Source organism: Poecilia reticulata, chromosome 9 (assembly GCF_904066995.2).
Source record: "Poecilia reticulata chromosome 9, P_reticulata-male-v2, whole genome shotgun sequence".
Classification (NCBI taxonomy): domain Eukaryota; kingdom Metazoa; phylum Chordata; class Actinopteri; order Cyprinodontiformes; family Poeciliidae; genus Poecilia; species Poecilia reticulata.
Window position 1 is genome coordinate 16476084 of NC_088838.1, and position 26552 is coordinate 16502635.

Genomic DNA, 26552 nt, shown 5'->3' on the forward strand with positions numbered 1-26552 from the left:
ACTACATTTTTTGTGTCGCGTAGCGCGAGGTGCTGGTCTTGACTTGGTCTTCTTGGGTAGGTCGTCTTGACTACAATTCTGCTATGTGACTCCTTAGTTCCATGTCCTCTCCCACCCACCTTCGTTCCATCCCCTTTCTGTTGGATTTCTTTCAAAATAAAAGCCACCAGTGGCAAAAAAAAAGTGAAGTTCATGCTATGTTAGGACAGGAGACGAGATGTTTCCATCCCTGCAATTATGATGCATAGAATCACATATCTAAGTCTAAACTATGTTACACAGAGTAAACATAATAAAAACATGCTTTATCTGTGACATTGTTCATTAAATGGCACATTTCTAATGTATTAAAATTAAATACGATCGGTACACTTAATGATATTAGCGATTAGGTAATCCATTCAGCAAGTACTTTTACTTTTAATACTTAAGTGTTTTTAAAAGCCAGTACTTTTTTACTTTTACTTAAGTACAAATGTTAATGTGGTAGTTTTACTTTTACTTGAGTACATTTTTGTCTGTGTATTTGTACTTTTACTTAAGTACATTTTTTGAGTACTTTCTCCACCACTGCTGATAACACAATAAGAACCAGGCATAAATGTATGAACTGTGTGACTAATTTCAGCGTAGTTATACACTCTTGGTCTTGGGCAGCTGAAAATTGTCATTTGCTTTTTCTGTATATTTGAATAAAATTATTTCAGTTCATTTCCTGAATCATTTGAAGTACAGATAAACTCTCAAATAAAAACATTTCTTTTATTGAAGCATCCCTATGATTTACTGCTATTGTAGTGAAAAAGCATTTTAACCTCTATGTTGATCTTCTTATATCAACTGATCTACAGATCAGTGGCTAAACATCTGGGTAGTTTTTTATTTGGGTCACAAACTGCACAACTCACTGTGAGCAGTGAGTTGTAAATTACTTTAGCTTGTCATTGGCCAAATAAATCCATAAAGAAAGAAGACATTGAATCATAGCCTGAACTGTCCTGTTGCTTCTAATTGAAAGAAAAATCACATGAAAATGGATAAAAAATGTAGTAAAAATGACTAGAATCTGTTCATTCAACTGCAAATGCACAACTTGAAATCAATTATTATTAGAAAGACATTTATTATAAGACATGGCGCTGTGCAGTTTACATTTCTATACAAATATCAATTGAAAGCACAGAGAATCAGTGATAAATGTTCTGTCTACATAAAATTGCTGTATATTTTTGGTTTTATCTTTCTCCTCTTTAAAAGCAACAGTAAAGGTGTTTAATATTTATCAGCAAATTAATTCAGAGGAGGGTACATTCCATGTGCCCCATAAGGAGGAGGAGGACCAGCAGGTTGATACCCTGGTGGTGGTTGTTGGGGTCCAAAGCCCCACATGGGAGGGTTTGGATTTCCATAGCTCCCAAATGGTCCGATTCCAAAGTCAGAAGCAGCTGTTGGTGCCGTTGCCACAGCAGGGACCTGATGGACCGGCAGGATGACGATGTCAAATTTGATCTCTGGGTCTGACGCGTACTTCACATCAAGGTAGACCTGGGGAGAGGGATGCTGTTTTTATTATGGATTCCAGCTTCTAAGAAAATTTCAAAGCATTTAAATCTAACACATTCTAATCAAAGAAAGTTAAGAGTTCTTTTTAAAAACAGGTACTAAATCTAAAAGTAAAAGCAAGACATCTAGGTTGCAATCACATGGTGGTTCTCTTGACCTTTAAATTGTCTAGAAATAATTAAAAGTTATTTCTAGATAATTGGAAATGTTTAACCTCAGGACAGAACTGAATATAATTTGGAAATGCAGGTGTTATTACAACTACAGTTCCTATTTATCTGCTCCGTTTGAATGAGCTGCGGTAATCAGCCTGGTTTTGTATTCACGTATTGTGTACATAAGACACGCCTTTGGAAAAGCAGCATAAATTTAAAGAGAAGTTGCTGAAAAGAATTGAGTTGACATGTGGCTTCTGCAACGCAGCTTTTGTGGCAAGCCTTTAAATGGAAAAAAAAAAAAAGCGTCCATCTACTTTCACTTTCCAAACCCATTCATTTGGCTGATATGATCAGTTTGGTTTGCTGTTAAATATTTAAAATCATAAATACATTTCTTCAGCTTTCTAAATATCTTTAATGCTGATACTAACCCTGAGTCTGTGCTCTGCTTTGATGATGCTGCAGTTGAGAATGGAGGGCTCCACATCCTGAGGAATGGCGATGACATGTGTGACGTTTTCTGAGGCTTTAGCAGGGATGGGTGTTCCAACCTCTTTAATGAGGTCTTTTGTGTGAACTCTTCTCTTTCCCTGGGCAAAGAAGCTGTGCTTCCGGTATATGCAGTATTTGGGCTTGATCTCACGAGATGAATCGTTCTTAATGAAGGCCTTAACTTTTAATCCTTCCCCTGTGAGAAAAAGAAAATGGTCAGAGTAGCTGGTATAAGACTATTCCAGAATCGCAGTCATTGTCAAATATAAAAGTGTCTCACCTTGGAAAAAGCCCGACTTTTCAAGATTTACATCCATGGCAACAGTTCCTGAGGTGAAAAGGTTCATTTTCTTATCCATAGTTTCATGTTGGGGTTCCTACAACACAGCTCAGGTAATAAATGCAAATAGAAAACAAGTGGGAACCTTAAACACCATAACAGTCTTTCTAATGTTGTAAAATTTGCAGATATATATCCAGTGGCAGGCAACATAGGTAACATGCATTTTGGTCAAGTCAGGATCTAAAACACAAAGGGCACAAAGTGATCACTTTCATGCTAACATTTTTAGCCAAGTGAAAAATTCATTTATAGCTTTCTACAGTCATTAGGTTGGTAACACTCAAAACATATACTGGAAAACTTTTAATATTGTGAAAATATACAGTAAGCAAAACCAAGGTACAAGGTGAAAAACTACAGATCTATGTTTGCACAATTGGATGAGTTCATATGAAAGAATGTTAAATGTAGCACAGAAAATACCTTTTATTGACAATGGCTTCAACTCAATTAAAAGATATTGCTAAAGGAGGGGGCTACGTAAACGGTACGAGAGGTGTCAAAGTTTTGCAAATAGTTATCTCATGAATAAGTTGTCTGTCTCTCTGCTCTAAGCTGAAACACGGTGGGGTACACCATCCTGTCCTTGGATAAACCGGTTTCAGGTAGTTCAGAGGGAACCCTCTACTCCTTATCTTTAAGTTTCTGTTTTATGACCGACCCCCACCCCACTTTCAATAAAACCAGGCTGCTGCAAGGAGGCAAGTTGGAGTTGTCCTGAGGCACCGCTGTTACTCTCCTGGTCCAAGATGCCATACTCATCAGCTGTTTATGTTTTCTAGAACAATTATGTTGGATCTGTGCTTGGGACTGTGGCCAGTCACAGGTGGTGAGAAACCATTTGTCAGCCTGGTTAATCCAAGTAGCATTGTTGTACAAACAGACATTAAGGTATCGTTTGCAGCAAAAGACAGTTTTCCAAATGCAACTGAAGCTACTGCACACATACAGCTAAAACCACAAACAAACAGTTCCTTTTCCAATGCAAACAGGAAATGTTTCATCTAATCAGTGCACAAATCTGCACAAATTATGTGTGATGTGAACCAATTAGCATTGTGGTTGCTTGGCATTTCCTCACATGCTCTCAAATTCACACTGAGTGTGCTTGGATCTATGTGTCTGAGGATATCTGGATTAGTCTGTGCACGTTTTGTTGATTTAAGCATGCAGCATATTTTTGTACCAAATTAATTCAAGTATTTGCCCCTGACATCTAAAGAGACAGAACATGGGACAGATGTCAAATATACCATTAATCTAGGAACTGGGTTCAAGTCTCCTCTTCCCACAAAGTTGATCATGGTTGATTTTTTGCTGTCCATCCTCATCGACCTGCTCAAAACAGCCTCCAGCAAGTACACAATTTTACCGTCTGCACCTGTAAAGGTGGAGGGAATATTCCTAACGAGGAAAAACACAGAGACAGATAACAGTGAGAATCACTTTTTGTTCTTATTTGTTTATAAATGGCTTAATGAAAGACAGGTTTAACAGTGACAAGCAAAAAAAACAGAAAAAAAAGAATGTTAGATGGTATATTAATTCAAGGGTCCTTATTTAACCCCACCACAACATAATGCATATGTAGGACAGTGTGGCCTTAATAATAACTAAAGAAAAACAATCAGAATTGATTCTTACTGGAGAGGGAATTGAAAGGAGAATGGATACACATGGATTCCTGGAGGCACAACATTGGAGTCTAACAAGAAATACAAAACAAAGAAGTAAAACAAAAGAATAGAAAAATAAGAAAACAATTCATTTTCCTTTGTGCAGGGCTTTGGGATGGCCTTCCAGATAAAATCTAATGTAAGCTCTGCAGCTCTCATTTAAACCAACGCATATAAAGCTTTTCTAACCTGGACGCATGTCAAAATGTGTTATTTTTACAAAAAGCAAAGTTAAACCACTGGCATGTTTTCGTTGTAATAAAAAAAAAATCTGACAGAGAAATACAAGTTACAAGTTACTTACTAGTTTCTCCACTTTGGTGTGCAATCAAGGTTTTCTTGTCATCTGCAAAGAGACAGGGATTACAATGCAATAAATGAAAAGCAACCAGCTTGACCCAAAAGTCAGTATTTAAAAAAACTACTTTTTATAAACAGCGGGGGGAAAAAACAAAACAAAAAAAAAACAACAATGTTTTATGAATGTTTCAAAGTGTGTCCTGTTATTATAAACAATCCAGATCATTGCGCCACCATGCAAAAAATTGTATATGAGAAAGCAAGTTGCTGTGACTCATTCTCATACAGTTGTTAACAGAAATTATTGTCATATGACTGCCTTAAATTAAAGGGTTAAAACCTCTGAGGCATTTAATAAACTGTCCTCTCTTAACTTTTTTTTCTCCTTTTTGCTTCAGCCATATTTAAAACGAATCATAGCTTTCATCTGCAAGATCAGCAGATTAATTGATGGACCATCTCATATTCTTCTGTTACAAATTACGCTTATATCACTATATTACTATTATTTGGCTTGGTTTTTAGCTGCTGATTTTGGACAACTTTTACTTGTGCTATGTGTTGTATGCGTTCTTTTATTACAATGTAAGGGCGGGTCAAAGGAGAAATAGCGCCTCCTAAAGTCACGATAAATGATGGTTCACATAATTGGTTGCAAGGTTAGCGATATTAACAAAAACTCTGTTCATGTTAGCCATGATTTAAACATGAAGAAAACAGAACTACCTTTAAAAGTTTCTTCCTATCCATTTTGGGTAACAAAACGAAATAAATCTAAAAGCTCTTATTTTGTGTCTTAAAACAAAACCGAACAACATTTTATTTCAACGACAGCTTACTACTTCCTACTTTTTTCAGTTTTGAACTTCTTCCTGCAGTGAAACCCAGAGAAATAAGCCTCACCCTTGCTGTTTGGGTCTCTGATGAAGTACTGCCGCACGCTGAAGTACTTATCTTTGGCGTGGTACGTATGAGTGGTCTGACCGTGCCTTTCCGACCAAAAGACGTCAGCTTTCCCCTTAAACTTGATGTAGAAGGACTTGATCTGGCAATCCTTGGCCACTTCCACAGAAACTTGACCAGAAACAATGTCTCCGTTTGTAAAGGTATTGCTTGCATTGATGGAGTTATAAGTAATTTCTATCTTCTTTATTGTCGACAACATCCTGACAGGATTTACGCACCGAAGTCGATGGCAGATGAGGAAACCTGACACTAAAAGCAGGCGTCTCCCTCCGCCTACAGTAGGAGGGCGTGTCTGTACAAAGAAGAGGACTGGATTGATTTATGTGCAGCGCCGCCTCCTGCCATCACAGTAAGCGACTGTCTTAACTTAAATGCTGTTTTATATTGATAAAAGCTGAGACTTTGGGGAAAGAATTAGATCCTGAGTCCATCCTTACTAATCCTTACAACATACTAAAATGCTAAAATTCACAAAATGAGCAGCTGGTGAGAGTTATGCAAACATTTTCTGCTCTTATTATGGGAATAATTTCACTTTTGTCCAGATTGCACAGTTTCATTGTATTTTACAGTATTTGTATACAGATCTGCATATCTAATTGGATTTGGAAAAATAGGTTTTCGAAACGACAAGTAAAATGTAAACATAATTCATGCTGTTTGGAGTTGGTATTTAACTGGCACTTATCAGTTCACAAAGCTTCATCATGTAAGGTTAAAAATGACAGAGCAGTAAGCTAACAACATAATGCATCGCAGTTAACTAAAATCAGATGATCTAAGCCAACGTGTATTTAAGAAAAAAAAAAGTCAAGGTAACATAATTCAACTTTTTATCTTTGACTGGACAAGTCCATATTATTAACATAATTTAAAATAAGCTTCATTCTCCATTTTGAACAGTGCTGTGAGGAAGTTGCATCTGCACATCAGAAAAGTAAACATACAGATTCACCTTTCTGGGCTTAGTCATTTGTGCGTACGTCATAAAGAACTCAACAGATCCCTGTTGGTCCAAAGGTTCTTTTGCATCTTACTGACTCCTACTGAGGTCAGGGGTCTGTGTGCAATGTGGCTCTCCTTCCAGGGTGCAACTTATGGGACTCAAACTAATAGAGTTTCTCTTCACTGACATGCAAAACAAGTTTTGTGTCACTGATTTGCTCACCCAGCCAATGGAGAGTTGCTACCATCTGCTGTGTGTGTAGTACTGTAAGAAACCAGACACCCCATGTGGTCAACGATGCAGAAGATTGTGTTTGATTTGCACCTTCTGACTTGGTAATAAGCTGAAAAATGACCTCTGCTTTAATCAATCAATCAATCAATCAAATTTTATTTGTATAGCACATTTCAGCAGCAAGGCATTTCAAAGTTCTTTACATTAAAACAGCATGTGACATTGAATAAACAGTGAGAAAAAGAAACAGTGAGAAAGATAAATTAAAAGAAATTAAAAAGTAAAAATAAAACATGTGACATTGAAAGAGATGAAAAAAAAAGAAGATAAAAACATTATTCGCATGAGGACCAACAGTCTTCATGCGAATAATTAAAGGAATCATTGATGCATTTTGTCATTTAAAATCTAATCTGTCAAGAATCTTTTGGTTGTTTTTACTTTATCTACAGTGTTTCCAAAAAAGCAGTAACACCAGTCTGATAGACTTAAAGCTGAGTGTGAAAAGATTGTACAACAGAACAATTTGGTAACTTCGAAACTAATAGAATAATAAAGTCAGCGGTTTTATGTTCTAAGTCAGTGTTTCTCAACCTTTTTCAGGCCAGTGCCCCCCTGGGCCTTTATCCAGGTTCCTCACCGCCCCCCACCAAAGAATGTGTAGGCTACTTTACACTGACTATCATTTTATTATATTATTAATATTACTATCGCTATTGTAGATGTTTTGATTTTTATGCTTGTTTCTGTATTTATCATCAAAAATAATTCCCCAGAGAACAAAAAAGCCATGGGAATAGAAATTATTTTCCCAGGCGTCTATGAAAAATGCAATGAACATTCAACTTAAAATCGGTAACAGCAGCCAATCAGAGTGGAAAAAATATTCTTGTTCTTTTCCATTTTCTAGTTGTTAAATATTACACAAATGATAAAAAGATAAAAGATGTACAACATGTCAGTTTAAACTTTGATCTATTTGCAAAACGACTGAGCTCTGCAACATTAAAACATGGATAGAACTGTAACTATAGCTCTTCTTCTCTTCAGTGTTTGTCAGTTTCTGGTACTGCAGCTCTGTGCTGCCTTCAGGAGAATGGGACATCAGAGTATCATCCATAAAATTTCACCCACATGGCATTTATTGTGCAAACCAGAGCTTTCAGTGGAGAAACAAAAGTTCCAGATCCTTTTAATGCCATACAAATATGAGACAGAAACATGGATTATATCTTTATATAGATCTGTCTGTTGATTTATAGATTAATAGTTTTACTGGGCAGAAATTACAAGTAACAAATCTGGTTCTTAATCAAATCCTAATGAGTGAAATTGAAAGTATCATGGAGTCGTCAGCTTCATGACATTAAAACTGACATGAAAAATAATATTGAAGAAATATCAAATCTAATTAAAAACATAAATAAGTGATACATTCTTTACTGTTATGGTCTGAAAGATATATTTATTCTCAGTATTAGATATAGTCTCAACAGACCCATGGCACTTCAACAATATTATTTTACCTTTTATCTGGAAATAGTGTTGGTTTATTCTTGCCATACGATCCTCTGTATTAATTATTGCTCGAAAGGTCTTGCCATACCAGTTTATTCTTCTGTATTTAGTTTAGTTTCTTAGTTTATTCTTGCATTTTGTTCTTCATTCATTTCCATTTAGTTTCCTTTTTATTAGTTTTACTCCCCTCTTGTGGATAAAACTATCCACAAGAGGGGGATAAAGTGAAACTATGTCCACTTTAGTTTTTTTTCTATTGCTAGATTTATTTTATCATTTATTGACCACCAGTAATCTTCACTCATCACCTGCTGCGCCGCCTAATTGTCATGTGTTTCACATCAAGTGTTGATTTTTCACTGTTCAGCGTCTGATTCTCTGTTTTTATGCCATAATTCACATCTAGTTCGTCGCTCCGTTTTATGTCCCGCTTCTCCTCTTTCAGAGTTTTGCACAATGTGGGCATCATTTTTTTTAACCCCCAAAGGTGCAGGGCGGTCGGTTAGTATCGATGGGAAAAAGACAGACTGACATAAACTTTTTAAAACAACGGAAACAATTTTGGTATTCTGACTATTGAAATTTAAAAGTGCTGTGTTGTTCTATCACACCCGTTTCATACCGGACCACTTACAGCACCGGTGTTAACGCTATAAAATGAACGCTCTGTATAGTGGTATCACCCATGGAGGGATTTCTTTATTTAAATCGGTTCATTTTTCAGAGGGAGACACAGTGAGGGTATCGTGATTTTAGTAATTACATGCTTGTAAAAGCGATTTTCTGTTGTCCTTCGATGGAAGCGGGCAGCTTTCAAACGGAAATAAAACACTTTCTAATATAAGTTGCTGCTTTAACATGATCACAGAACTGCCAATATATATAAAACTCCTCAATGAAGCATAAAATATTTGAAAATCAGACACCAGACAAAGTGAATCACAGCAACGTCATCAGTCGGTGTAACGCTGAACTGATGCAGTGAAGCTACCAGTAGAGGGAAAACGAAGCTGTGCCAGAAAGCTAACAGAAGCTAACCATCACTGAAGAGAAGAAGATCTGCCATCGATACAGTTGCAGCCAAGCATGATTTAATGTTACACAATACAGTTTTACCAAGTTGCTCAAAATCTAGACTGGTATTGTTGTGCATTTAAGGTTTAAAGTTTACCTTCGACCAAACCCCCCCCCCAAAGGAATCCCAGGGCCCCCCTTTTGTAAAAATGTTCCCCAGCGCCCCCTGCCGTCCTCTGAACGCCCGCCGGGGGGCGGTACCACCCACGTTGAGAACCGCTATTCTAAGGTGTGCTGGAAAATAAAGATAAAACACCTTGCTAATAATTAAACCACATTACCTTCGCAAATCATGCTAGAAATACAAGACACACTAATGAGCATGTAAAAAGTGCATACAACCAAAATTAATTTTGGTATACGACATCTTGCTTTGAGTAAGGAACATGACTGAGGTTAAATTATGTCTAGTTGGTAAAGCATGTTTCCAAGCAAGCCCTTAAAGACACTTGAAACATTAAAGATAAATTAAGCGTCCCATAAAAATATTAAACATAAGAGTTAATAAATTCAAGGGGGGAAAAAAACGACTATGTCCATATGTGAGCTGCATGGGAAAACTGCAGAAATGAGTCCTGCTTTTTTCTACTTGATTTAAAGAAGCCAAAGTTTTTCAAACAAAAACTAGATGTTTAGTTCTTGTCCTGAAAACACTGAGGGACAAAGTCTCCGATGACGAGAGGATCTACCTTACCAGCATCACTGAAATATCTTTTCTCCTATGGCCATTCAGTAGCTTATAGAGCAACAAGTTTTGAAATCTATCATTGAGCAAACAGGAAACCAATGCAGGGACTTGGAGAGGCTTAAGGTATTTAGCTGTTTCAGAGTCTATAGTACATTTGACTTTTCAGAACCTCTCACGTTCATGCTGCAGCGCCCTCTTCTGGTAGTATAGAGCATGCAGCACCTTCTTCTGGTAGTATAGGGCGTTGCAGTATTTTAGATCTTTTAGGCTCAATACCCAGGACACAGCAGGGAAAAGAAGTATTGAACACATCAGTTTTTGTCTTGGTTAATCCATTTTGCACTATGGACATAAAACTCACTAAGTGTTCGTAAAAACCACAGTAAACCACGCATTGAATTAAACCCATAGAAATTGAACACTAAGGGAAATGTGTAACAAGGTTGAATGACGACATAATTGTGTGTATTTGTGCTTTGGAAGAGATGCCGTGAAGAAGTTGCGCTTTCCAGCTAACTAATATCTCTAATTTTATTCAATTAATTTAATAGGTTATTGCACCTATTGACAACACGTCATCTCAAAGCACTTTGTAAAAGGCATTGCATGCCTAATTGGATGTATGATAATAAATCATCCTAATAGGTCCTAGCTATTGGTCCAGTGTATTAAGTTTTCAAATTGGTTAATTTTTCTGGGCAGCAGGAGCACTCACTGCTCCTGGTGAGCAGATAATTGCTTGCATTATGTTGTTAATTTTGCAGCAATCCCTCTACCTGCTCTTGCTTGTAGTTTTTTATTTGGGTTACTTTAGCTTGTCATTGGCCAAATAAATCCATAAAGAAAGAAGATATTGAATCATAGCCTGAACTGTCCTGTTGCTTCTAACTGAAAAAAGAATCACATGGAAATGGATAAAAAAATGTAGTAAAAAATGACTAGAATCTGTTCATTCAACTGCAAATGCACAACTTGAAATCAATTATTATTAGAAAGACATTTATTATAAGACATGGCGTTGTGCAGTTTACATTTCTATACAAATATAAATTGAAAGCACAGAGAATCAGTGATAAATGTTCTGTCTACATAAAATTGCTGTATATTTTTGGTTTTATCTTTCTCCTCTTTAAAAGCAACAGTAAAGGTGTTTAATATTTATCAGCAAATTCATTCAGAGGAGGGTACATTCAATGTGCCCCATAAGGAGGAGGAGGACCAGCAGGTTGATACCCTGGTGGTGGTTGTTGGGGTCCAAAGCCCCACATGGGAGGGTTTGGATTTCCATAGCTCCCAAATGGTCCGATTCCAAAGTCAGAAGCAGCTGTTGGTGCCGTTGCCACAGCAGGGACCTGATGGACCGGCAGGATGACGATGTCAAATTTGATCTCTGGGTCTGACGCGTACTTCACATCAAGGTAGACCTGGGGAGAGGGATGCTGTTTTTATTATGGATTCCAGCTTCTAAGAAAATTTCAAAGCATTTAAATCTAACACTTTTAATCAGGGCTGCACAGTGGCACAGTTGGTAGAGCTGTTGCCCTGCAGCAAGAAGGTCCAGGGTTCGATTCCTGGCCTGGGGTCTTTCTGCATGGAGTTTGCTTGTTCTCCCTGTGCATGCGTGGGTTCTCTCTGGGTACTCTGGCTTCCTCCCACAGTCCAAAAACATGACTGTCAGGTTAATTGGTTTCTCTAAGTTGTCCTTAGGTGTGTGTGCATGGTTGTTTTTCCTGTCTGTCTCTGTGTTGGCCTGCGACAGACTGTCCAGAGTGAACCTCTCCCCTCGCCCAGAACGTTTGCTGGAGACAAGCACCAGCACTTCTCCCGACCCCACTAGAGACAAGGGTGTATGGAAAATGGATGGATGGATTTTGGAATCAGAAAAAGTTAGAGATTTGGATGTAAAATGCTCTGGTTTTTTGAAAAGAGGTGGCAAATCTCTAAAAGTAAAAACTAGACACAAAGACATAGGCTGCAATCACATGGTGTTTCTCTTGACCATTACATTGTCTAGAAATAATTAAAAGTTATTTCTAGATAATTGGAAATGTTTAACCTCAGAATAGAACTGATTATAATTCGGAAATGCAGGTGTTATTACAGTTCCTATTTATCTGCTCCGTTTGAATGAGCTGCGGTAATCAACCTATGCCCTGGTTTTTTCTTCACGTGTTGTGCACATAAGACACGCCTTTGGAAAAGCACCATAAATTATAAGACCAGGCGCTGAAAAGCATTGAGTTGACATGTGGCTTCTGCAACACAGCTTTTGTTGCAATTCAAATATCTTTAATGCTGATACTAACCCTGAGTCTGTGCTCTGCTTTGATGATGCTGCAGTTGAGAATGGAGGGCTCCACATCCTGAGGAATGGCGATGACATGTGTGACATTTTCTGAGGCTTTAGCAGGGATGGGTTTTCCAACCTCTTTAATGAGGTCTTTTGTGTGAACTCTTCTCTTTCCCTGGGCAAAGAAGCTGTGCTTCTGGTATATGCAGTATTTGGGCTTGATCTCACGAGATGAATCGTTCTTAATGAAGGCCTTAACTTTTAATCCTTCCCCTGTGAGAAAAAGAAAATGGTCAGAGTAGCTGGTATAAGACTATTCCAGAATCGCAGTCATTGTCAAATATAAAAGTGTCTCACCTTGGAAAAAGCCCGACTTTTCAAGATTTACATCCATGGCAACAGTTCCTGAGGTGAAAAGTTTCATTTTCTTATCCATAGTTTCATGTTGGGGTTCCTACAACACAGCTCAGGTAATAAATGCAAATAGAAAACAAGTGGGAACCTTAAACACCATAACAGTCTTTCTAATGTTGTAAAGTTTGCAGATAGATGTCAAGGGGCAGGCAACATAAGTAACATGCATTTTGGTCAAGTCAGGATCTAAAATACAAAGGGCAGAAAGTGATCACTTTCATGCTAACACTTTTAACCAAGTGAAAAATTCATGGCTATCATTTGTAGCTTTCTACAGTTATTAGGTTGGTAACACTTAAAGCGTATACTGGCAAACTTTTAATGTGAAAATATACAGTAAGTAAAACCGAGGTGAATAAGTTCAGATCTATGTTTGTACAATTGGATGAGTTCATATTAAAAGGATGTGGAATGTAGAAAATACCTTTTATTTTAGAAGATATTGCTAAAGGCACTATGTGGGGGGTGTGGGGGACTACATTAAATCATCTTTTAATGCTCCTGACATCTAAAGAGACAGAATATGGCACAGATGTCAAATATACCATTAATCCAGGAACTGGGTTCAAGTCTCCTCTTCCCACAAAGTTGATCATGGTTGATTTTTTGCTGTCCATCCTCATCGACCTGCTCAAAACAGCCTCCAGCAAGTACACAATTGTACCGTCTGCACCTGTAAAGGTGGAGGGAATATTCCTAACGAGGAAAAACACAGAGACAGATAACAGTGAGAATCACTTTTTGTTCTTAATTTTTTATAAATGGCTTAATGAAAGACAGGTTTAAAAGTGACAAGCAAAAAAAACAGAAAAAAAAGAATGTTAGATGGTATATTAATTCAAGTGTCCTTATTTAACCCCACCACAACATAATGCATATGTAGGACATTGTGGCCTTAATAATAACTAACGAAAAAAAAGAAAAACAATCAGAATTGATTCTTACTGGAGAGGGAATTGAAAGGTGAATGGATACACATGGATTCGTGGACGCACAACATTGGAGTCTAACAAGGAATACAAAACAAAGAAGTATAACAAAAGAAAAGAAAAATAAGAAAACACAATTAATTTTCCTTTGTGGGGGGCTTTGGGATGGCCTTCCAGATAAAATTCCATTTAAGCTCTGCAGCTCTCATTTAAACCAACGCATATAAAGCTTTTCTAACCTGGACGCATGTCAAAATGTGTGTTATTATTACAAAAAGCAAAGTTAAACCACTGGCATGTTTTCATTGTAATAAAAGAAAAAAACAAAAGCCTGACAGAGAAATACAAAGACTTACAAGTTTCTCCACTTTGGTGTGGAATCTGGTCATCTGCAGACAAACAGGAATTACAATGCAACGAATGAAACCAGCTCGACCCAAAAATTCAGTATTTAAAATAAATATTTTTTAATGGCAAAAAACAAAAAACAAAAACTGTTTTATGAATATTTCACAGTGTGACCTGTTATTATAAAGAATCCAGAACATTGTGCAAAAATGTTTAACGTGAGGAAGCAAGTTGCTGTGAATCATTCTGATCATTCCTGTTTTCTTGATACAGCTGGTCACTATTCCATGTGAAACACATGTTGAATAGTTGTTAACAAAATAGTTAAACTCTCCTCTTAACTTTTTTTTTTCTTTTAGCTTCAGCCATATTTAAAACAGAACATAGCTTTCATCTGCAATATCAGCAGCATCATTTATGGACCATCTCATATTCTTCTATTACAAATTAATTACGCTTATATCACTATATCTCTATAGTGATATAATCTTGGTTTTTTACTGCTGATTTTGGACAATATTTTTACCTGTGTTGTGTGTTTTATGCATTCTTTTATTACAATGTAATGTATAGCACTTTGAAACCATGTTTTAAAAATTATTATTATTATTATTATTATTATTATTATTATTATTATTATTATTATTATTATTATTATTATTATTATTGTTGTTGTTGTTGTTGCTGTTGTTGTTGTTGTTGTTGTTTTTATTATTAGGGCAAAATTGTTGACGCTTAACTCTGCGCTTATTATCATTTAATGGCGGGTCAAAGGAGAAATAACGCTTCCTAAAGTTCCAATAAATGATGGTTCGCAGAATTGCTTGTATGGTTAGCGATATTAACAAAAATCTTTTTTTTTCTTTTTTTTTTTCTGGTTCATGTTAGCCATGATTTAATCATGAGGAAAGCAGAACTACCTTTAAAAGTTTCTTCCTATCCATTTTGGGTAACAAAAAGAAATACAACTGGAGCTCCAGTTGTATTTGGAGCTCCAGTTGTATTTGGAGCTCCAGTTCCAAATACAACTGGAGCTCCATTTTAAAACACAAAATATTGTGTTTTAAAATATTGTGTTTTATTCTAAAACACAATATTATTTTGTGTTTTAAAATAATATTGAACAAATTATTTATTTATTTAAATTTATTTATTTATGGTTGTTTGTTTTGTCATCTTTGTTTCTAAGAAAACCCAGAGAAATAAGCCTCACCCTTGCTGTTTGAGTCTCTGATGAAGTACTGCCGCACGCTGAAGTACTTATCTTTGGCGTGGTACGTATGAGTGGTCTGACCGTGGGTCTCCGACCAAAAGACGTCAGCTTTCCCCTTAAACCTGATGTAGAAGGAGCTGATCTGGCAATCCTTGGCCACTTCCACAGAAACTTGACCAGAAACAATGTCTCCGTTTGTAAAGGTATTGCTGACATTGATGGGGTTATAAGTAATTTCTATCTTCTTTATTGACGACGACATCCTGACAGGATTTACGCACCAAAGTCGATGGCAGATGAGGAAACCTGACACTAAAAGCAGGCGTCTCCCTCCGCCTACAGTAGGAGGGCGTGTCTGTACAAAGAAGAGGACTGGATTGATTTATGTGCAGCGCCGCCTCCTGCCATCACAGTAAGCCATTGTCTTATCTTAAATGTTGTTTTATATTGATAAAAGCTGAGACTTTGGGGAAAGAATTAGATCTTGAGCCCATCCTTACTAATCCTTACAACATACTAAAATGCTAAAATTCACAAAATGAGCAGCTGGTGAGAGTTATGCAAAGTTATGGTTGTATTAAGAAATTACTCAAATGTATTACCTTTTCTACAGTCTATCTGTCTTTAGTAAAGCAAGTTTTAGCAGTCAAATCTAGGACATATTATTTTGCATTTATTGGTCAATACTTTCCAACATGTCTCAAATATTATCTTATCTTCATACAATAAAAACTTTCCACGTGATAAAGATTTCCATATGGTCAATCAGCCTCTTTATAGTATTGTGAAATTGTATTTTTTTTTAATGACCTGCCCTTAACAGATCACATTTACCGACAGCTGCTATGTTCCTAAAATCAAGAGCTACAGATTTGGTTCAATAAATGTGTGTTCATGGTAATGATTGAACATTTGCTGTAAACTTGATGTATACTCATTAGTGTTTAATGACTTGTTTATAATTCATCTCCAATACTTTAGCATTTGAAAGTAAATTGTATGAATGTTTGTGAGTCAATCTAAACAGGGTCTGGATGTTGAATGAGAAAACGGCTTCCAATGGCTTTGATTACAGTATTAGAAATTAAAAGTTGATTTAATGACTGATCATAGAGAAATGTGTGTAATTTCATTAATGAACTAAGTACTTTTATTATTTGCTTTTAGCTGCTCGAGTAAGTGGAGATTTTTCAGAAAGGAGTGCCTTACAATTTGAACTTTTCTAATATTTTAACTTTAATCTCTACGGTGTTTTAATAGCAATTTATGGGTGGACTGACAGACAATTGGGAGAAAAGAGATAGGTTACATATTTAAACTTGTGGCATGTCCATATTTGTATTCATTCCCCTTTACTACAATAAACTTATAAAATAGATTGAAAGCTCTAATGTGGTGGCATATGTCATAACTACCATATATTTAAAAATACAGAATGGGAAGCAATTTCACAGAAACAACTATCCTTGTATATTAGTTTAAAAGAAGGTCTTTACACTAGCAAACATGATGACACAGCAAACAAAAGCCGAGCAAGGCAAGATAATAAAGTCAGCGATTTTATGTTCCAAGGTGTGCCGGAAAATAAAGATACAAACACTTTGCTAATATTTAAACCACATTACCTTCGTCAACCATGCAAGAGAAACCACATGACACACTAATGAGCATGCATAAGTGCATAAAACCAAAATTAATTTTGGTATACAACATATTGCTTTGAGCGAGTAACATGACTGAGTTTAAATTATGTCTAGTTGTTTTGAATGTTTGTCTTCTTAGAAAGAAATCCAGTTTGCAAATTCTTCTGAACTTGACTAAACAAAAACATTTATGTAGTTTATTCTCAGATATAAGAACAAATCCAATAAATTAATGAAAAACACATTTGGGTGCATTAAAGATAAAGATAATTTTATTTATATTGCACATTTTCAGCAACAAGGCAACACAAAGTGCTTAAAGTCTTACTGAGCATAAGTAACTATACAGATGTGGTCATATTTACTATAAAATTTAAGAGAAAGAAAAAAGATAGTTAAAAGATGATAGATGAAGATAGTTTAAAAATAATGTGTGGCAATAATATTTAACATTTTATCCAATATTTAACTTTAAATAATAAGCGATACACACGACCAAGACAATACGAAAGCACATCTTATCTCTAGATAAGCACCCAGAGAGAAAAAAAACAAAAAAAAACTTAAAGCACATTTTTGCTAATTTCATACAAAGAGCACATCTTCAAGTTAGAGCAGAATTCCTTTTTCCACTACACTATATTATTTATATGCAACTTTTTAAAAACACTATCATATAAACAACTGTTTTAAAAAGTTGTTTATATGTGTCAAACACAGTTCTGGCAGGATTACTGAACAATGTTTAGAAACTTCCCACCAACACAATGCAGGATCAACAATGAAAGTGCTGCTTGTCAGGATGTGCTCATGTCGACCCACATTATTCCTTTTAGACATTTAGTAATCAACAGAGTTTTTGTTTTGCTTCCTTTAGCTAATAGCATAGAGGAAATAAGGAGGCACTTTATAACACACAGTCACAGGCTTTTGGCATGTTGTCTTTGTAAAACTGCAGACATTAGGAATTACATTCAGACTAAAATCTTAATCTACAAAAGCATTTAAATAACTGAAAAGATTAAAGGCACAGTGTAGAAGAATAGTGGTGAAAAAAAAAATGCAACAGCCATTATGTAGTAATAGAGGAGAACAAATTAGTGACACTATGAAGGTATTCCAAATTATACTCAAATACAAATAGACATAGATGATGTTCAACAATGGAAAGACATAAAACCAGCACAAAAATAAAAATCTGAACACACCGATAAAGATGTAATACAACAATTGTGTTTTCTTTAACTTTTAAATACAACATCTCACCTTGTAAGCAGACAAATTGAGTGGATCTCCTCTTACATTCTATAACTTTTAGAATTCATTTAATCATTTATGCATTTCACTAATACCCTGCTGGATGCCAGTATGCCGGCAATTCACAGAGCACGATGGGAAACACCACAGTGACGTCACGTGATCCCCATAGACAGAGGCTTACCTACAAGAAACAAGAACACCCTGAGGCTCTGGGAAATGAATACCGTCATGCTAATCGAAATTAGCTCTTGTCAAATAAAACAGCAGAGACAAAGCTGAGGCGAGCCAGATCACCTTACAACTTTGAGTTATCAAATAATAAATCCTTCTGGGGAACTAACCTCTAAAATGTATTCGACTTGCAGGATGATGCAGTTCGAGATGGTCGGGGGTGCAGATGAGGGAATAAGGAGCGGCATCTCAGTTTGCACATCTGATGTGTGAGCACTGAGGGGGTTCCCAGTGACACTGGCTAGCTGCTTGACCACCTTTGTCCAATTCGTCCTGTTGTGGGTGTAGAACGTCTGGTGCTGCTGGAGCGTGACAGTTGGAGTAACCGTTCTAGATGAAGCATTGCTAAAAATGCACATTGCTTTTGCCGTTTCTCCTGATGGAAAAAATAAAATTAAATTAAAATAATTATATATTGTGGTGTGTTAAGTAACAGATCCGGGGAAGGCAATCATACCAGGTTTAAAGGCTTTCCTCTCCCACCTGACTGTCATTGTGATGGGACCTGACGCACACCACAGGGAGCACAATGTCTTGAAGTTCGATCCTGAGAGCGGCACCTGCAGAAAACCATCACAGTGACAGAGGTGCTGCAGAAAACCTGGAAGGTTTGATTCTCCAGTTGTTTGTTTATCTTTTCTTTCATAATAGTTCAGATGTACGTCATGCAGAGCAAACAAAATAAATCCAATCTCAATTAAGTTACATTGCACAGAAACTCTATAGCCCCTCTTCTTTCATGCTACAATTATGAAGAAAGGTAAATATTGGCCTAAAGAAAAAGCTACAAACACAACATGCAAATCTGTACCATAGCACTGGATAAAACATAAGCGTTGAAGCCCAATTAAGACAAGGTGTTGGTATTAAAAGGAGTTTAAATGGCCCTACAATTAACATCTCCTTATCTGTAGACCCACTAAAAATATTGTATATATAATCAATTTATTGAGCATAATTTTTTTTCTCTCATTCTTGACATTTGCTTATTTGCTTTGATCTAAAACCATGATTTTACGAAAGGTTACAAAAGCTCCAAAGGATTCTCCCACACAAACATCAGTCAAAAATGGTGCAAAAGAATCTACAGCAGTATAGAGAGATTTACTGTAAATTACTCCTCGTCCTAAAAAAATTAAAATATTTTCCTTCTGACAATAAATAAAATGAATATTTGGTAATACCCCAAAGTATATTTAGATAGAGTTAAAGATCACAGTGATGGCAGAGAGGTCATCCAACCTCAGATTCGGGGCTCATCGTCAAAGATGAATCATCAAAACACCTGTGGAAACATGCATTAACAAAAGAGCAGCAACAAGTACAGGAAAAGTTTGATCACTATAATAACACTTTTTATAAAGGATATTGACAAATAACTATGTATGCCAATGGACAGTAAAACTAGTCATCAATAATTTAAAAAAAGAGGAGTAACCAAGTCCAGCCTTCAAGGTCTGCTATCCAGCAACGTGTCAATGCACTCCTCCTTCAATACACCTGAATCAAGTGAATGAGGAGAACAACCGTTAACGGTTGTGATTTGTGGCAGATTATTTAACTCCGGTAGCTAGTAAGTTAACCCACAGAAGGAAGGAAGCGAGGAGAAACATTCTGGAAGAAGGTCATCAGACCCAGGTAAATCTCCTCCTATGAATCCAGCTGAAATGTTCTGCGTGAGCTCGGCCCATAGGCTGCATGGTGGATGGAGCACTGAATCTCCTCCTGAGAATTTTAAACACTAAGATGGCACCAAGAGCGCAACAACAATGCAATGGAGCTGCAGCAAAATTAAGTCTGAGTTCTGCATCGGACACAAATCTCCGTTTTTCTCGAGATCTCTGGAAAAATGAGCAGAACTGTAAAACAAACGCTTTTTCTTTCAAAGGAAATATTGAGGCATGGCAACAATCTTCATCAAATTTGTGAGAAAATATTTGGGATGATATTCCATAAGGCACGTTTAACATAAAAATTGAAAAATGAGCTAAAGAACAACTTACCCATAATCAAAGATGAGGATGACAGTGACTTAATCTGGGATTTGAAGGAGGCGTTTTTTTTTTTTTTTCAGATGACCTGTCTGAACAATTTGAATAAACAAATTTTAAGTTTTGGAGCTACAACTGCATGCATGCTGGAGGGTAGCTTAGTCAACATTCTGGGGAAACAGCAGAAGAGGGAACACTAAATTTGATTCTTCTAAGGTACAATCATTTGAAAACATTACTTTCCTCTCATGTTTTCAAAGATGGATAACATGATGCAATGTTCTGTGGCATTTTCAAACATTAAAATTAAGAACTTTTGCTAGTTTCGGCTCAGTGGAACGACCAGACTGATTTGGATAATTGGGAACTCGGATGTATCGGAGAGACTTTAGGGAAGATTGAAATTTATAATCTTCTCGACCTAAGACTTTCTGTTTATGAATTGGAATTTCCTGTTTTGCCTTGGAAGGGCTGCATATTTCTAATCTCCTTGAAGATATGTAAACACAACGCTCTTTCCCTCCTCCTAAATGATAATAATAATAATAATAATAATAATAATAATAATAATATCAAATGTTAATAAATTATTTTCTGTACTTGTTTGGCTCTTCTAAAATCAACCACTAGATGGCCCTAAACACTTAGATACTAGTATCAGCACAGAACTTGATGGACTATGTGTCACAGTGTCGCCTTTTAAACAAAAAAACCTTCATTATATCTATTACCTGCTCTTTTTCCAGTAACAACAGTTTCAGAAAAATAAACCTTTGATATAATATTTTGTTGTTCTCGTTTTTAGACTTGCCAAACTAAATATATTTCAGGATTAGACCAGAGCAGTGTTTTAACACACTGCTTTGGCACAATACATCTGTTGGTACAGGTTTCTATAAATCTTGACTGTACTTGAAGTCAGTATCTTTACAGTGACACTCTGCTGATCTGTTGTGTTTACCTCCTGTCTCTTTCTCAGCCAGAACAAAGTCCTGTCGTTTGTAATAAGAACAAGATGAAGCTGACCTGGAATGTTTTTTAAAAGTGTATGGACATACAGCAGTAGCGTTTGATTGGTACGCTACTACTAACGCTAGTGCAGTTAAGTTGAAAAAGCATTTGCTGTAAAGTTAAAGTTCTGGATATTCAAATATTTGATTTTTATTGATGACTCAACAACCAAAAATGTTTAGCTTTCAGGCAGGGTTCTCATATTTTTATTTATGATGTTGTGATATTTCAGAAAGCTTATCATTCCGTTCCAATGCACTCAGAACCTTTGAAAGAGAAACAAGCAGCATCACTGATCCCAAATATTCATCAGTAAAGCACATGGTTCTAATTAGTGCCAATAGATTTTAGAGAACCGTGCATATGTGTGATTGTACAACAAGCGATGTCTTAAACAATATTTACTCTTAACATTTTGTCCCTGCTAAGCAAATCTATTAAGAACAAAAACAATGTGACGTTGTGCTGCTGCAATACAGCTCTACTTTTTCTTACCTGCAGTGGCAACAAATTTTCCCCATGTCCATTTGGCTTGTGCGGGTTTGTTTCTATGTGTTTGTAGAAAATGGTTTAATGCATTCTTGTTGCACTTAGCTTCATCAGTCTCTGATAATGGCGTCTAGGTCAGCCAACGAGTTTACACCAACCACACAAAGACGAATGCCCCCATGGTTCATCATCTTCACTTTTAAATGTCCTCATGAAACAGTTGGCTGATCCTGACAACAGTGACTGGCGTTTTCATTGATCCGTCAGATCCATGCAACTTGTTTCAGTCATTATTACAAAGCTCACCGTCGCGGCCAAATGATGATCGTAGAGACCCATCCTTTCGTCACTCCTCGCTCTTTATGCTTTTTTATTAACATTCAAACTGCATCAGCCATTTATAACCTTGGCTGCTTGTTTTTTTTTTTCAAGACTGGAGTAAACATTTGAGATAGTTAGATCTAAATCCAGAGTGAAGTAAAAGAACCCAGAGGATAAGCATTTTATTGATCTGTACTTTGTGCACAGCACCTCCCTCCGCTGGTTAATCCACAGGGTCAGCTCTAATGACATTGAGGAGCTCTTCTGGCAGTCGGCACTGCTGCTATTTGCAATTTAGATGGAGAGGAAAGGGGAGGGAGGAGCAGGAGGTGGTGGGTTAAAACTGGAGGAAAATGAAGAAGTCTGACAGTGAGCAGCAGTAGGCTGAAGAGAAGAGAGGATGGAAAAGAAAAAGGCGGTAGTGTGGAAGCACTGCAAGAAAAAAATACTTGGTAAAGTGGAACATAGATGGAGTGAGGGAAACAGAATGATATAAGATGAACCACACACCTGACTTTTTAGATTTGGTGGTAAAATCTTATATATTTTGCATTTATAACAATAAAAGTAATTTTTCATCATTTCTAGAAAGTAGATTAAAGTGTCTGGCAAAGGTGTTCATATTTCTTTGTCTTTCACACATTTTGTCACATTACACAAACTAGATGTATTTTTTTTACTGGGATTCCATGTAATAGACCAATACAAAGTATGCAAGTAGGAGAAAGATACATGTTGTTACAAATAATACAATCTTGAAAAATGTGGAGGATCTAACTTTCATCCCCTTTATTCCAAAACCCCTAAATAAAATCAAGTTAACCTAAATGCTTTCAAAAGTAACAGTATATAGAGTCCTCTTAAATGGCATTCAATTTCAGTATAAATGTATCTCTTCTCTGAAGCCCCAGAGGTTTGTTAGCAAACCTTAGTGAACAGGTACCATCAGTGATACCAAGAGCCACTGCAGACAGGTCAGGGAGAAAGTTGTGAAGTTCTTTTAAACAAGATTAGAGCACTTTTCATCCATTAGGCTACCCAAAAAATGTAAAGGATGACAAGGAGAGTATGAACTGGAGCTAATACTAAGAGATCCATGGTAATTCTGGGAAACCTAGATATGCATAGCTCAGGTGGGAAAATCTGCTAACATGACAACAACTATTCGTTGTTCACTCCACATATTTGGATTTAAAGGAGGAGAGACCAAAAGAAATCCATCCTTAAAGGAAAGTCTGAAGAAGATGCCCAGGTTAAAAATGACCACATGCTAGCAGAAGATACACAGCAAACATCTGAAGAGAGGTGCTCTGGCAAGATGTGATCCTATTTTGCATAGACACAACATGTCATCTGTGGCAAAACACAGGTATGAAAAAATGCCCAACACAGTTTTAAAAACTATAAATAATTTTTTTTATAATTCAAGATTATGTGGCGTTGAAAAAAAAATCTATTTATTTTATACATATTTATATGTATATATATATGAAAAACTCTGAATATGAAACACTTTATTTTGTAGACTTTGTTAATCGAGGATTTTTTTCCCCAAACAAGCACTTTTAAATATCTTCCTTTTTGCTGGATAGGGTTAAATCTGTTGGATTTGTTCACTTATGTGGCTTTTTTTTCCTTTTTTTTTTTTTTTTGCACCCGCTAAAAGAATTCCTGCGGCAAAACAGGAAGCCACAGAGGGAACAGTTGGCAGCCCTAATCTTGCGCAGATCCTCTGATAGCTTTCTTCTTCCCAAACAATGCTGGTCAGGACAGAGGAGGCTCCTGAAGGGTGCTGAAAGATCCGACAACCAGGCAGAACCCGGCTCTTTGTCAGCTTCTGACTGATTAACACGCAGACAGGCTCATTTAGGAGCAGGAAAAGATGGCATTAACAGTCTCGCCTCCCAGTCTTTCACATCCTCTGTTGCTCCTTTCCTTTTTTTCCTTTTTTTTTAATTTGTAGCACATTATATGCTAAACCGTTTTCTCTGTTCTTGTTTTTTTTTTTTTTGTTGAGAACGTTATACATAAAATCATGTCTTTCATATACTTCTTTTCGTCTGTTTTGCGTGGGATCTGATTAAGTCAGCCTGTCTGTCGGGTGGTTCAGAAACGGTTTGTCTTCCCAACAACTTTATTACACACAAGTCAGACAATGGAGGCGACCTGTTTGGGGTTTCCAGTGAGATTTACATGATGAAGTCACATCGAAAGAAGTCATTCCTAACAGAGCGTCTTACCCTGTGGTCAGACTTTAAAAGCCAATGCCACCATGATGTCATGTTACCACAGCGCCGGCACAGCAGCTAATGAGTCAGAAACAATACCATGTAGTCTGCAAATCAGTTTCTGTCAGTCTCTGGTCAACACACAAACTCCCTGACACAGCCACACGAAGAGGAGCTTCATGTTACTGTCTGTAGTTTGTGTCTGAATCACTGCTGCGTCTTAAATCATGAGAGTTGGGACTGTAAGACAAAGGAGGCGCTTTGTTCCGTCGTCATTCTAAATCTTCCCTTAGCAATTACCGTTCACCTTCCAAAGACCTCGGTGAGGAACAGAGCAACACTTTCTTTTAAAGCAGCCAGTGAAGCGTGAAGACACTGCCGCTCCACAGGCAAAGCTTGAACCGCTCTCCTTTTTCTGCTGGCTGTAACTCAAGCTTTTTGCAAAACATTACGACTCCCTTTATTCCTGCAGCAGCATGTGCGGTGATTGGTTGGTACCAATTATATAGGGGTTTAACTGAGAAAATGTGTCACATCAGTCTTCCCAAATATCAAGTTTGACCTTTATTTTACATTTTCTTTTATTTGAGTGGACTAAGCGGCGCTCAGTGGTTACAAATCCAAAACACATTAGACCACAAAGTTTACAGAATGCCAGTGCTATATTGTTTTTTTAAACCATTAATTTGATTTAGAGTCACCTTCTGGTGACTTTAAACAGTTACAAATCTAATGTTCACTAATTAAATAATGGTAGACCAGATTAAAGAAAATCGTTATACTATTTTACAACACACTGGAGGTGTTAGTTAAAACTGCAGCATGTAACTTTCATAAGAAATACGTTTGTTTACATATTTTGTTAAAACTAATACTATGCTGTGACAGTGTAATAACAAACAGATAATCTGTCTTCAATAACAGCAATAAGTCTGAAGAGAAATTGTGTAATGACCATTAATATAAACAAAACACATTTAACAGCTATTGAAGAAATTGAAGAAGTACTTTAACATGTCTTGTAAAAACTTAGGTTATTTATATTTGTACCTTCGCTATATGAACCATAAGTAGAAGAGTAACTCTCGCTACTACTTAGAGGAGAGCAAGTGCTACCATCAAAATAAAATTTGGCACATTTAAAAAAGCGCTGTTGTACCTGCCTATATGTTGAAAGTTTTTGCAGATTTTTTCTATCTGTCTGCTGTGGAAGAGGAAAGACGTGCGCTTGCACATGCTAAGTTACATGAAAGGGTGCAAAGTCATGTGCAAGCACATAACTTAGCTAAGTCACCTGCATACAAGCGCAGTTGACTTAGCTCACATGAGCGCTAAGTGCATGTTTTCTTTCAGCTTTAGTCAAGTTTGTCATTGGCGCTTAGAAAGTTCACAATCACTTAGTGCTAGCTGAATAAGCAGTGTGGCTTGGGCAGAGCTTCCACATAAATTATGCATGCTTGCATCATTTATGCCCAATAATAAGGTCAATAATTTTAACTGTTAATACCTTGAATTACTGCATTCAGGGACTTCTGAGGGGGTTAAGAGGGGTCGGTCTTGTTGGCAGGGAGTGGCCCCCACCCTTAGATGATGGGAGGGGAAACACTTGTGACCGTTTCAACAAATATGTAAAAGCTAGTTTGCATACTGCAGCTATATTAGGTGATTTTTGTATATTTAGCACAAAAAGCGAGGGAAATTGTTTGCTTGGTTATTTTTGCTTGTTGTTGCAACAATCCCTCATGGCAATATATATTATGTGGTTGGAAATTTTATTCATTTTTCTTGAAATAGTGTCACATTTGTAAGGAAGTGTATTTGTTGTTTCAGTTTGTAAGTTGGGCCTTTGAAAAACTTCCCAAGTCAGCTCTGCCAATGCCAAACAGCTTGTTCTGCTATTGGGTTGGGTTTGGTGGCGCTTCCTGGATAAAATGATCAAAATGAAGAAACTAGTCAAACTGGCTATTTAACTTATTTATTGAACAAACAGAGACCACAGAAGGAGAATGATACACAGCCCTGACACCGCTCTCCATGATCTTCAGCAGACTGGTCACACACTGCTGTGGGGTGTGATCTCGTTCCTTGTATTTGTTACCACTCAGCCAGTGTACTTGTGTTGGTCATTCTGACACAAACAGCACATTCATGCTAATCCCTCAAATTTTCAAAGAAAGTGCTTGATATTGGACCACAACCACTGTGCTGAGCCTGACACCATATTAT

At 36.8% G+C, this 26552-nt stretch overlaps 4 protein-coding genes across 4 annotated transcripts in view; 1 reads left to right on the forward strand and 3 right to left on the reverse strand.

Moving 5' to 3' along the window:
- The window catches only part of LOC145552788 (uncharacterized), a 176204-nt gene that overhangs the window by 63656 nt on the left and 85996 nt on the right, over positions 1-26552 (forward strand). The gene's annotated exons all lie outside the window — the stretch shown is intronic.
- On the reverse strand, positions 1104-5971 carry LOC103470435 (arrestin domain-containing protein 3-like). The gene is made up of 7 exons (XM_008418875.2): positions 5436-5971; positions 4537-4578; positions 4201-4261; positions 3810-3960; positions 2494-2590; positions 2153-2409; positions 1104-1545 (listed from the first exon to the last, which is right to left on the reverse strand). The coding sequence occupies exons 1-7, from the start codon at positions 5695-5697 to the stop codon at positions 1291-1293; spliced, it is 1125 nt and encodes a 374-aa protein (XP_008417097.2). The 5' UTR covers positions 5698-5971; the 3' UTR covers positions 1104-1290.
- LOC103470652 (arrestin domain-containing protein 3-like) lies at positions 10941-15448 on the reverse strand. Its single transcript, XM_017306492.2, has 7 exons — positions 15153-15448; positions 13948-13980; positions 13608-13668; positions 13208-13358; positions 12606-12702; positions 12265-12521; positions 10941-11382 (listed from the first exon to the last, which is right to left on the reverse strand). The coding sequence occupies exons 1-7, from the start codon at positions 15412-15414 to the stop codon at positions 11149-11151; spliced, it is 1095 nt and encodes a 364-aa protein (XP_017161981.1). The 5' UTR covers positions 15415-15448; the 3' UTR covers positions 10941-11148.
- LOC145552952 (arrestin domain-containing protein 3-like) lies at positions 17983-22116 on the reverse strand. The gene is made up of 4 exons (XM_081611139.1): positions 22084-22116; positions 18744-19017; positions 18397-18662; positions 17983-18236 (listed from the first exon to the last, which is right to left on the reverse strand). Exons 1-4 carry the CDS (start codon positions 22114-22116, stop codon positions 18141-18143), a joined length of 669 nt encoding a protein of 222 aa, XP_081467265.1. The 3' UTR covers positions 17983-18140.